The sequence below is a fragment of the Coturnix japonica genome, chromosome 1, assembly GCF_054131305.1.
Source record: "Coturnix japonica strain WE chromosome 1, WE-NBRP24, whole genome shotgun sequence".
In the NCBI taxonomy this organism is placed as follows: Eukaryota; Metazoa; Chordata; class Aves; order Galliformes; family Phasianidae; genus Coturnix; species Coturnix japonica.
Window position 1 is genome coordinate 146,907,139 of NC_140663.1, and position 13,524 is coordinate 146,920,662.

The 13,524-nt window shown below is 36.7% G+C and overlaps 1 protein-coding gene across 1 annotated transcript; it reads left to right on the plus strand.

Moving 5' to 3' along the window:
• Positions 1-10,089: 10,089 nt before the first annotated feature.
• On the plus strand, positions 10,090-12,805 carry LOC146762774 (uncharacterized). The gene is made up of 2 exons (XM_085554053.1): positions 10,090-10,327; positions 11,584-12,805. The coding sequence occupies exon 2, from the start codon at positions 11,650-11,652 to the stop codon at positions 12,754-12,756; it is 1,107 nt and encodes a 368-aa protein (XP_085410179.1). The 5' UTR covers positions 10,090-10,327; positions 11,584-11,649; the 3' UTR covers positions 12,757-12,805.
• Positions 12,806-13,524: the final 719 nt, after the last annotated feature.

Consider the following 13,524-nt stretch of genomic DNA (forward strand, 5'->3'; position numbering starts at 1 on the left):
TTTAAAGACATCTTTCTGAGAGTACAAGAGCTTTCCATCACCCAGCATAACAGGCATATGTGAGTTGAACTAAGGGAAAAGAAGGAGATGTATAGACAGTGCAAGCAGGGATGCATGGCCTGGGAAGAATACAAGGATGCCAGCTTGATATGTAAAGATGGATCAGGAAAGTAAAGACAGAGATGGAAGTGAACTTGGTGAGGAATTGAAGATGTTGGTAACTTTTAAGGTAAGACTGTGAAAGCACACATTTTTTCTGCTTTTTTTTTTTTTTTTTTTTCCCCCCCATCCATCTTCTACCTTGCTGTTGAGAATCTCACATAAACTTTTTTCTATTTGATAATTTTCTTCTGAATAAACTACAATAATGTCCATGGTACTTATTACACAGAATTTTTACTATTATTATTATTATTATTATTATTATTATTATTATTTTCTTCTCAGACAAAAAACAACATCTTGTGGATTTCTGATTAATTATTCCAACAAACGGTTACTGATGTCATTACTTTCTTAGTTTCTGTCATGAACATTTACCCATGCTATGTAGAATAATTGAAGTCTTCTTTACAACTTTTCATCTCCATTAGATACAGATGGATAATGTCAAATCAGATGCCCTAAGGCAATGGAATATTTCATGCAGAGCAGAGATGCAGGACATAAGGATGATCCCTGAGTTTCTACACCAGCAGCTATCTCACAGGGCACCCTAAGGAAATGTGGAACAAGACGTCTTTATGCTAACAACTGAACCATGCCCTCTGTTTCTTTATATATAGCTCTATTCTCCCACTGAAGCTAAGCAAGTCTGATACAAAACGTATTTCGAGTTCCTGAATTAGAAAAGCAAGCCATACATGTCTTATATGATCCCAAGGTGAATATCCAATCATAAAGGTCAACTTACAATTTTCTCTCACTGGGAAGGTATCAGATATGAAAACCAATCATTTAATATTTTAAAGAACTTAATGCTTGAAGCAAATCCAAAAATATCTCAGAATTCACAGTTCTATTAAAATCTATATGAAGTCCATGGCAGTGTTGACCTACATTTTCAGCAATTAAGAAAATAATACAATTAACATCAATTTCAATTAATTTTACCCTGGTTTCCTACATATAACAGAACTGCAATTATTTTAGTATTCTTTGAAGTAGGAGAAAACACATTATCCAAGTGGGAGAAATACACAATACAGTTACCACATGCAGAAGCAGTCAATTTGCATAATTATATAGCAAAGCTTACGACAAAGGCTAAGATGTTAAAACAACTTTTATTAGATTTCTAAATTCACTTTCATCTTTCAAGGCCCATTTTTATCCCTTGCAATACTTGGGGGGAAAAAAAAATGCAGCTATATATAATTATGCTTATCTGTAAACTACCTTGTACTTGTGAAAACTAAAACAAACAAACAAAAAACATTCTTCAGATTTTAAGTAATCTTGGAATTTCATTCTTCCATGCAACAAACAAGACCTGGGGAAATGGCTGCAAGTTGTATCAGGTGAGGTTTAGACTGGACATAAGAAGGAACTTTTCTTCTCAGAGAGTGGTCAGGCACTGGAACGGCCTACCCAGGGAGGTGGTGGAGTCACCATCCCTGGCAGTGTTCAAGAGTCTGGATAGGGAGCTAGGAGATATGGTTTTGTGGTTTTCTTTAGGTATAGTAAAGGGAGGACAGTTGGACTAGATGATCTTGTAGGTCGTTTCCAACCTCGTGATTCCATGATTCCATGATTCTATGATTCTGTGATTCTATGATTCTGTGATTCTATGATTCTATGATATAGCAGCGATGTAGCTATGAAAGTATGTAGCAAATATGTGCTTCAACATTTATGCTGCTAAATATGCCAAACTATGCTTTTAAATGCACTCAAAGATAGAATGCAGTTTTTGAAGCCAGAAAGACTTTTTTTCATGGTTTAGTTTAGTTTGTGTAACTGTTGAATAAGGCCTTGAGTTTTTATGGAAATGAAAGCCAAAAGTTACTTATTTCATTCTCTATTTGTGACCTATGAGCATTCCCTGATGGCATGTCTTGGATTGTTGCAAGAAACAGTGTCTGTGTTAGAAGCTGAACTTTTGCTTCTGACATATAACAAAAAATAAGCATCATAGAAATGTTTCTGTGTTAAAATTTTATCCAATGATCATCAATAAATAGAATTGAATACAGTGAAGATCTCTTTGAACAATACAGCTATTCTCAGAGTGAAAACAGTATTTTCGTAGAAAAGCAATCCAAATCTCAAATATACCATAACTAGTTTCTGCCTGTCTAGAAATAAAATTTTAATATAAATGCAAGCAACCTCTTCTTGAAACAATATCCAGCGAATAGATAACCAATAATATACAAATATTCTGCTATGGAAGCTGCCATTTTGCTAATATGGGGCCAGATTATTCATCTTTAACTATATTAGCTGCTTTTCTTAGCTGAGAGCTGTTCCTGCACTGAATGAGATGTACTGAAGTTATCAGGAATACTAGAAAAAACAGTGCTCAAAACTAGCAGACTTTCATAGTGTACTCCTACAGTGTATAGAGCCATGTCTCTGACATTTGACAAAAGTTTAAATGCATGCTACTGCTATCTGTAATGTTCCAGGAACTGCTTGGAAATTACAGGCAACATCTTGGGAATGACAATAAATAAGCTTGTAAGAACTCATTATGCTGGTTCCAATATGATGACATTTTCAAGAATAAACAGGTTTTTATTCTCACTTTTGTTTGTTTTACAGAGATAAACTTGTTTACACATAGCCTTTCCAAATGCTAATCACTAAATAACTAAAAATAAAATTTAAATTATTTATAAAGCGTTATTGTTAGTTTGCTGTACTTAGTTTTGAGTTGCAATATGCCTCAAGTAAAAAGAGAAATGTTAAACATGTTTTTTCCACATAATTAAAAAAGATTACAAAATTCTATGTTGCTTTTATCAGTTTTAAATAGGAAAAGGAAAAAAAAAATGGGGAAAAATAGGTACACACATTTATTTATTTATTGATATATAGATACATTTTACATCTTATGTGCAACCTAGCTGAGATTTTTGGTTAATACTATGAAAAATATAGCCCAAATAAAAAATTTTTTCCTACTGATTTTTTAGAGCCTGAATTTTAGTGCACAATTCCACAATCCAGAAACTAATCCTCAGAATACTCAGCCTGTAATATTGTAAACACTTTTCTAGAAGAACATTGAATAAAGACCCTTCATAAATACACATGTAGGCAAACAATTAAACTTAATCCTTTTGAAACAAAGAACCACCCGAAAATCAAACTATATTTTTGAGAATGTTGTCCAAATGTTTCTTGAACTTCGGCAGCTCGATGTCATGACCACATGGGGTGGCCCTGGGAAGCCTGTTCCAGCTTTTCCTGATATTCAATCTAAACCTCCCCTGATGCAGATTCGGATATTCAAATATTTTTCGCCATTGTAAAAAGGCTGCAGCACAAATCAGTACCATCACCATTCCTAACAATGCTGGATAGAAAGACTGCAGATATCTACCTCACATACTCTATCTACAGACTCAGTTCACAGTAGTAGATAGATTGCATTAAACATTGTACACACGGTGACAATATATTCATGAATAACTTGGATGGAAAGACATGTTTCAGGCTCACTGATTCCAAAGTTTTGTTGAAAGTATAAAAATAGAACATATAAGTACTTTCTGAAGATAGTAACTCCAAGGCTTTTAAGTCTCTCTTGTCATTTACTATCTGCTGAAAATGTTCCTTGAACTATTAGTAATATAAATGAACTGAGTGATAAATGAATTAACTATAATTCCACGGGGAAAGGGAAAACAGGAGCCCCTGAACACCTTACAGATGGCAGTAAAACAAAATCATTCACTTAGTTATTCACTTCTATACTTACTGCTGGAATTACTTTCTATCTCTGTGATGCTAGAACTGCTAGGAAAAAAAATAAATCTTCTTCAAAAAATCTGTGCACTTGATATGACTTCATTAATAAATACAATTGTTTTAAGTGCTCTAAGTATTGTTGAAATGCGTTGAAATGTTTGTTTGTTTTGCTTGAAAATCTATTTACATTTTTCAGCAAAAGAAACCTATTGTTTCAGCTGTACACTTTCTTGTACCACTGAACTCAACAAAATGTGAAAACCAAATATTTAAACAGTCAGAAAATTATAATTGTTTAAAATTTGATTTTGGTTAAAAACAGTTTCTAATTCATTTTCTTATAATGTAATATGTTGAAATGCATTTTAATCAAAATTAGGGAAAAAATAAAACAAAACAAAAACCAAACAAACAAGAAAACAAATTTTTAAATCCAAATGTTATCTTTAAGAAACTGTCAGCATCATGGACTGCAATAAGAAGGGTCCCTTGGGATTCTATCCTGGCAGATAAAGGTGTCCAGAAAGTCTGGATATTCTTAAAGAGAGAAGTCTTAAATGTGCAGGAACAGGTTACTTCCCTGTGCTGTAACATGAAAAGGCAGGGAAGAAGATTGGCATGGATGAATAAAGAAACTTTCCTGAGGCTCCAGGAGAAAAAAAAATCTACCTCCTGTGGAAGGCAGGATGGGCAGCTCAGGGAGAGTATGAAGAATTTGCTAGGATTTGCAGGGAGAAAATCAGAAAGGCAAAAGTCCAGTTTAAACTCAACTTGACCACAGAGGTAAAAGAAACAAAAATAAATAAATAAAAATAAAAATAAAATAATTAAAATAAAGAATAATTATAGCAGTAAGAAGAGCGCTAAGGAGAATCTCCATTCTTTAATGGTTGCACCATGAAATGTGACCACTGAGGATAAGGAAAAGGCTGACTTTAAAAGTCAGACTAATTGTTCTCGAGGTACTCTGTCCCCTGACCTGGAAGTCTCAGATGGGGAGCAGAATAAATCCTCACAAATTTAGATGAGATCTACTAGTCTATCTGGACTGGCACAAGTCCATGGAACCACACGGAATCCAGTGGTGGTGAATGCAGTTGCATCCAGCTGGTGACTGGCCATGACTCATGTTCACCAGGGGTCAGTACTGGGGCCTGTCCTCTTCAATATCTTTGTTGATGACCTGGGTGAGAGGATTGAGCACACTCTTAGTATGTTTGTATTTGGCAACAAGTTGGGAGGAAGTGTTGATCTTCCTGGGGGAAAAAGGACCCTATAGAGGGATCTGGGGTTATCGATTGACATTCATCTGAATATGAGGAGCAGCTGAGGGAACTCTACAACTACCTGGAAAGAGTTTGATGTGAGGTGGGGATGGGTCTCTTCCGTGTAATAGTACTATATTACACGGAATCTAGTACAATAGTACTAGAGTGAATGGCCTCAAGTAGCACAAGGGAAAATTGAGGTTGAACGTTAGGAAAATTTTATTTTTCAAAAGACTGGTCAGGCAATAGTATGGGCTGCCAAGGAGATGTTCAAGAAACGTTTAGATGATGGTTGATTTTTCCCAACACAGAGGTGAGATTGACAGGATGGAAGTTTCTGTGATCATGCTTTTTGCCCTTTTAAAAAATCTGGACTGACAAAATTTGGAATTTGGAAGCCACAAAAATATTCTTGTGATAGCCTAAACTGAGCTCTTTAAGTAAATGGGGTGGAATAATATTCATCTTTCTTTTGAAAGGTCACTGTTTAAGCACTAAGGAAAGGCTCTAGGTGTGAAAACAAGTGCAGCAACAACAAAGATGTTAGTAGTCTTTTGAAATTGTGTTGATAGTGTAGGCATGGGCTGATAGCACAGGCTCAGCAATTAGTCACATTTGAACATGCTGCATTTGCATTCTTAGGAAGAATTTCACTTATAACTGCTGTAACAACTGCCTGTGTCAAAGGACAGATACATAATGGACTACTTTCTATCCCATTTACTTTTTCTAATAGGCTGGTTTGGGAGTGATACTAGTTTTGACTGAGTTTATCTTATTTGTAGTAGTTTATAGTGTTACATTTTGAACTTGTGGTGAAATTAATGTTTTAACACAGTAAAGTTTTAGTTATTGTTGAAGAGTGTCTGCACAGAGTCAAGGTCTTTTCTGTTTGTTTTTGTTGGTTTGTTTGTTTGCTTTTTGTTGTTTTTTTTTTTTTGTGCTGTCCTGCCTTGCAAAGATGTTGGGGTTCATAAGAAACTGGAAAGGGAGACAGCGACGATAGCAGATCAAAAATGACCTAATGAATATTCCAGGATATTCCATATTATGTGAAAACATGCATATAAAAATAATAAAATATTATTTTTCTCAATAAAAGCTGAGATAAAGAAGGAAGACTACTAATAACAAAATTGTTTGTAGTTCTAAGCAACTGCATGAAAGGAAAATTAACAAAAGTACTCAATTGTACTAATCTACATTACAAGTTTGTTATTTAATAACTAACTTCAGTGTATTTGGTGAGCTAGATATCTCTGGTCTTAAATGTAATTCAGCAATTTTATATATATGGAAAACTTGTGAGATTTATTTGTCTACAGAATCACTTTTTTTTTTTTTTTTTTTCTTTTTTCTCTTGACTGCAAATTCCATTAGTTGAGAAATATTTTCTAATTCAAAACTTCATTGTTTGTCTTTCTTATATGATTTTATTCTTCCCTTATTATGCCACTGTACATGATAAAAAAATATCTACATAGTTACTTCAGTTACTGTAACATTTCATGCACTAGAAGGAGAAAAAACAAAACAGAAAAATATAATAATACTTATTAAAACTCACTCATATATATATATATATATATATATATATATTTCAGCAGGTTCTGTAGAAATTGGTATCATTTAGCATACTATCAGCAAAGAAGTCTGCCTTTGTGGATGTAGCTGCAAATATAACATTTATTAATGAAATATCTTTACAGTTTCTTAGTTTATTCATTGTAAGCAAAGCACATTTAACGTAAGAGAAAGTCCTTTGAAAGTACTCTTTTCAAGAAAAAAGAAAAAAAAAAGAATTAGAAATACATCTTTAAATTACTTCTGTTCTTTCTCTTGAACTATAATTACCAAAGGATTGCCATGAAGAGTGCTAAAGGCTATAATTAATATTGTTCTTCTTCTTGGATTAAACATTTAAATACAGTACGTTATTTCATTGATCTCTCTGAAGATAAAGACATGCCAATCTTTTTCTTAGAAAAGAGTATACAATGCAGTCTTCCCTCCATATAACTTTTAGCATTAAAGTCTTTTGCATTTCCCAAATGTTCAGAAATAATTTTGGAATTGCTATGAGATAGAAGACAGGAAGATGGCAATCGTGTTAAGATTTTTCTTTGTGTATTTTTTTTTTCAAAAGTAATGGATAATAATTATTTTATTATTCACACTATACACATTTGATGTGTAAAAATTGGCTGGCAAAGCATTTCAGAGATTTTACTTATAGTAGCATCAGTCACCTAAAAATATGGAAACAAGTAACCAATCTGCTATTCAGAGTATCTTTATTACTTCTGCTTATATAGGCTTATAATCTAGACTTCCAGGCTTTTTATTCTTATTATTCTTATTAGTCTTATCATCATTATCATCATTATCATCATCATCAAAATTTAGAAGATTTATGTAAGTCAGTTTCTGAATAAATTTGCTGGTTAATATTTGATTACTTTGAAATTCTTTAGCATGTGACAGTTTCAGAGATCATTTACCTAGAAAGAAAGGAAGCACATATGTGTGCGTTTATTTGCACAAATATGTATAGGCATATGTAGATACTTCTATGATGGCTGCTCCAAAAGTAATGCCTCCTATTTTATTATTTTAGTCTGTTATGTCAGAGGTGGATGTGGATGGCATGACAGTAAAGGTTAAACCTCACAGATGGCAACAGAGGATCAGTCTGACAAAATGAAGTCTGACATGGAAACGCACTTGAAGCAAAGGTCTGTCATTAACCTCCTCCATGACACCCTTGACATTCATTGATATTTCATGAATGTTTATGGAGACCAAACAATGGATGTGAGCACAGTGGGGTGGAGAGTGGTGCATTTCAGAAGCGATGGCTGTGATGTGAAAGACAAGCTAAATTCTGGACAACCATTTGGACTTTTACAAGCATGGCATGCAGGATCTTCTTCATTGCTGTTTAAAATCTATAGCTGATGGTGGTGGCTGTGTTTAAAATTAGTCTTTTGTAGATGGGGAGTAACTCCTTCAAACAGTGCTATTGTGCTCTTTATTATATTTTCATAGAAAAAAATAGGAGACATTACATGTTGATGAGTTATTTTAACATTTATTGCTGTGTTCCTGAAATGTATCTGTTATTATATCTCCTGTTTTTAGATTCTACAGATGAAAACACTAAATAAACCTGTTTAGCCTTAAAAAGGCTTGTAAAAATAAATATACGAGAAAGAAAAAATAACTAAAAAGGCGTTAAAATCCAAGGCAAGGTTGTTACTTTCAAGAAACAGATCCTATGCAAGTACTAATTCCAATATCTGTTTGATTAGTTTACAGTGTTTTCTTAGATTAATTTCATTAAAATTCAATTTCTTCTTCAGTTTGCTACTATGCATTTCTAGATTAATATTCTTAAAGCGTTGGTTGAAATTCCTCATTGATATGCATAAGCACTCTGACCTTGGGATGCTAGTCTGAACACGAGCATTTGTCTCTGCCTTGTCACTGTTTTAGCTTGTGTCTTATGATCACATTCCTTAGATGGGTGGATATCCATCACTTCACTGCGATTGACCTGATTTGATTTATGGTTGACATCTAGAAGGAATAGCTATTTTGAACAGTTTAATGCTTCATAAAATAGAGCAAGAAATTTCATAGTACTCCTGTGCTCCAGTAAATTCAACTATTAAATATTTTTCATTATGATTTACAATATTGCAGAAAAATACTCATACTGACTACTCTACTCTTTTCCTGCTTCTTACTACTTGTTTTAGACTGTAAAATGCCACATGGTATCTGTAAATCTAATATATATATATATAAGTTTTATATATATATATATATATGTATGTAAGTAAAAGACAGAAAAGACAGAGATTTTTTGACAGTATTGTGAATGAAATTTATTCGTGTTGTTATACTTTGGGAGCTGCAAATTTTTAGCACTGTTTTATAGCAATCAATCATAAGAGCATCGACACTTATGTCTTTCAGTTTTCACTAAAACAGAAATTGATATCAGAATGGTATAGAAGAAAAAATATATTCAAGTTCAGAGGGCAGTGAATTTCTCTTCATATTACAGATCAAAAGAAAATCATTTTAATTAATCATATTCAATTAAAAAAATAAAAATGTATCTCTATACTTGTCTTCCTCTAAGGAAAAGAGAAAGGGAAAAAGTAAAATGGAAATTCCCTCTGAGAAAATAACAGTGTCATTAAAACAGTTTTTTTCTTCAAACATTATTTCAAGACAAGCATGATGACCTATTTTGCATTTTCATTTTTGCTTAGATATGTGATTTACTTGCCACATAATTAAGAATGTTTTTGGATTTAATGTTTCTGTTCAAACAGAAAGGTAAAAAGATTAATAGTGTAATGTATTTTGTAACTGAACTTCTTGTTGAAGTAGAGAAAACCAAAACCAAAAACCTTGATAATCACAATACCTGCTTCTGATCCTCTGGTATTTGGTTATAACTATGGTAATTACACTGTCTGAAAAGTGAAGTTGTAGGAGAGCCATCTGTGGCTACAAATAAATTGTGCAGGTCAAAACTCTTGTTAAACTCCTCTCCTAGGTTCTATGCTAGCTCTGTTTCCTTGTTGTTATTGGTACCTTTAAACTAGCATCATTTTCACTGGTGGCTTTTTGTTGGCTTGTGTGAGAGTATTCTGCTGTCTTTATTGCAGAAATATAAAATCTTCAGTTGATACTTCTCTGTCTGACCACAAATACTTCCTAGTAAAGAATATTATACTGAATTTGTTTGTCTGCTTTGATAGTCATCACTGAATATCTGTAACCTCCTTTGTCTGTCATCAAATGTAGGTAGCGGAGATCCTAACAGAACTCTTCCAGGAAAAGTTTCTACATAAAAACTATCTACTCTCTGTGTGTCATGGTTTTGTAATTTTGTAATTTTGCTATCAGTATTCCACATCATAACATCATGTAAAGTATGGATACTTCTATTGAATGTGCAGTCCACAGAAGAAGACTACATATCCCAGGGAACAACAGGAGTAACAATAAGTCACGGGACCAGGACTCTATATAATCTCGTTTCCAGGCTGGAGTGCCCTCCTTCTTCTCTCGAACTTCTCGGAGAGTGGGAAGCGTTCCAGCCGTGTCGCCTAGAGTTCACAGTAGGCCTCTCGGTTTTCGGGGACTCTCTCTCTCTGTTTCGTTCGATTTGTTAGCCTCAATTATATTATATTGTGTTATCTTGTATTTCGGTATCATATTTAGTAAAATAAGTTTTTCCTCCTTAGATTGTCGCTGTTTTATCCCACTCCCTTTTTCCCCCTCCTTTCCGGGCCCCGGGGGGGGGGCCCACGGGGTGGCTTCCCCTGTCACGGGCATAGGTAAATCTAAGTAACCCGTGACAGATTTTTTGGTGGAGAATGCGGGCATAGAGCTTTTTAGCTTTTAGAACGACTCTCTCTTTACTCTTAAAGAGCTTCGTTAGGGGAGTGTTGGGAGTGCTATCTTTCCGTAGCTGCTCACGGAGAACGTGACCTTGAAATACCAGACAAATTGTCAACATTAAGGGCTGCTGTACATTCTCAGCACTGCTATCTAACTTTTGTGTAGAAAACAAAGGGATTTCTTTCTCCCTTAGAGCAAAGCTAGCTAGCTCTGACTTTTACAGAGCCTGCCAGCTATGAATCCACTCTTCATCCCAGTTGCTCTGTTTAAGGGATTGAAAGCAATTATGATCTTCTTAAAGTATTGGTCAACTATTAACACCATAATTTGGTGTTGTGGAATTGTGCAGGTATATAGCCTAATAAGGTGGATACTGATGGAGACACCTGCCTGGTACTTTTATGAGATGTGGTATGGTCAGAATTTTGGCACCTACACCCCAGATGGAATTGTGAATCTTACAAACACTTGCATCCCAGATGGAATTGCGAATCTTACAAGTACTTGCATCCCAGATGGAACAGGCAATTTTACAAACAGCACCATGTTTAATTCATTGTACAGGCTAAAAAAACCCTTTTTATTTAGGTTGTACTCTCAGGTTTCCACACGCCTTTCAATAACTGAGATAGGGTTCATACTTGCATCCATGTTATCACTATTAATGAATGCATATATGTTCCTATGCATTCGTTCTATGCGGAAGTCTCCTCCAGAACCAGAGAATGATGACTGGCAGGGAATATGGAAAGGTTTAGGAAAAGTCTTGGAAGCATGGGGACCCGCAGTGTCATGGGATTTCACTCTTGAACACCTAAGGGACCCTAAGAAATTAAGTGAGTATTCGGGTCAGAGATCTAAGGAGGTAAACCTTATGTGGGGTTTGGCTTATGCATACCGTGCTTTGTATCATACTATTCTGGAGAGAGAGAGTTTCCGATCTGAGATTCAAGCCCAAGTTAATTCTGATCAGTCACAGGAGGCATCAGTAGCAATATCAGTTGCCCCTGTGGAAGGCAAGAAATGGAAACGGGTGTCCATGCGTCTAGAACGAAAAGAAGGAGAAGCACAGGGGGGGGCTGCAGAAGACCCAGGTGCCGGGCATGGAGCAGTACCGAAAAAAGCAAAGGCAAAAACCAAGAGGCATGAAGAAGAGACTGATGATGAGGAGGAAATCACCTATTGTCGACCTCTGAAGCTGACTGAAATCCAAGGCTCAAGAAAGGAGTTCACACGGCGTCAAGATGAAGGTATCCTTGCTTGGTTGCTTCGCTGCTGGGACAACGGGGCCAACAGCTTGTCTCTAGATGGTAATGAAGCTCGCCAACTAGGAAGCATTGCCCAAGATGCAGGTATCGACAGAGGGATTAGCAGATGTTCGGATGGAGCTGCCACTCTCTGGTTGCGGCTGTTAGAAGCCGTGAGAGAAAGGTACCCCTATAAGGATGCTTTGAAGCCTAAATTTGATAGTTGGAATACCGTCCAAAAAGGTATTCAGCGCTTGAGGGAATTGGCCATGGCGAAAATGTTGTACAGCCCTGATCCAAGCGAACTTGACCCTGAGAGAGTGAGGGCCGATCCTGACATGTGGCAGAAAATCACAAGTACAGCACCAGAGAGAATGGCACAGTCGTTGGTAACAGGTTCTAAAGGGTTCGTGGACAGATGGCCCCGAGTTGTTGAGCTGATTATAATGCTTCAAACCACCGATCAGCAGCTCCCTCAACTGCATGCCGCAGTTTCTGCCATCTCACGGCTAGAAAACCGAGTAGATGAAATGTGCAAGAAATTGTTTCCATCAACTAATTGCAATGATCCCGTAATAGTATCAGAAACAACTGATGAAGGTCAATCCTCGTATGGGCCACCAGGTCTAATGAAGGATCTAATCAAAGTATTCCAGTCCTACTCCTCACCTGCATCATCAAAAGTCTCAGCTGTTAAACGCACACGCTTCCCAGCTCGAGCAAAGAACAACAGTACGATTGCACCGCGTGTTTCCATGTGGCGCTACCTACGTGACCGTGGAGAAGACATGAGGAAGTGGCATGATCAGCCTACTTCTGCACTACGAGCACGGGTGAAAGAACTACTAGACATACCAACCACCAGTGGAGTTGCTCCAGTCATCACAGGTAACCAATAGAGGGGCCCTGCCCTCAGTCAGGGGAGGGAAAGGGATAATAGAGTTTATTGGACTGTGTGGATTCGATGGCCTGGCACATCAGAACCACAGAAATATAAGGCACTGGTGGATACCGGTGCACAGTGCACCCTAATGCCCTCCAGTCATGAAGGGACAGAATCAATCCATATTTCTGGAGTGACTGGGGGCTCTCAAGAATTGACTGTGCTGGAGGCTGAAATAAGCCTCACTGGCAAAGACTGGCAAAAACATCCTATTGTGACTGGCCCAGGGGCTCCATGTATACTGGGTATTGATTACCTCAGAAGGGGGCATTTCAAGGATCCTAAGGGGTATCGATGGGCCTTTGGGATAGCTGCTGTAGATATGGACAACATTAAGCAGCTGTCTGTTTTGCCTGGCCTGTCAGAGGACCCGTCTGTTGTGGGGCTGCTACGAGTAAAAGAGCAGCAGGTACCGATTGCTACAAAGACAGTGCACAGACGGCAGTATCGCACCAACAGGGATTCCTTGCTCCCCATTCATGATTTGATTCGCCAGTTGGAGAATCAGGGAGTGATCAGTAAAACTCACTCACCTTTTAACAGTCCCATATGGCCAGTGCGTAAAGCCAGTGGAGAATGGAGGCTGACAGTAGACTACCGTGGCCTGAATGAGGTCACACCCCCATTGAGCGCTGCTGTGCCGGACATGCTGGAACTCCAGTACGAGCTGGAGTCAAAAGCAGCCAAATGGTATGCCACCATTGACATTGCCAATGCCTTCTTT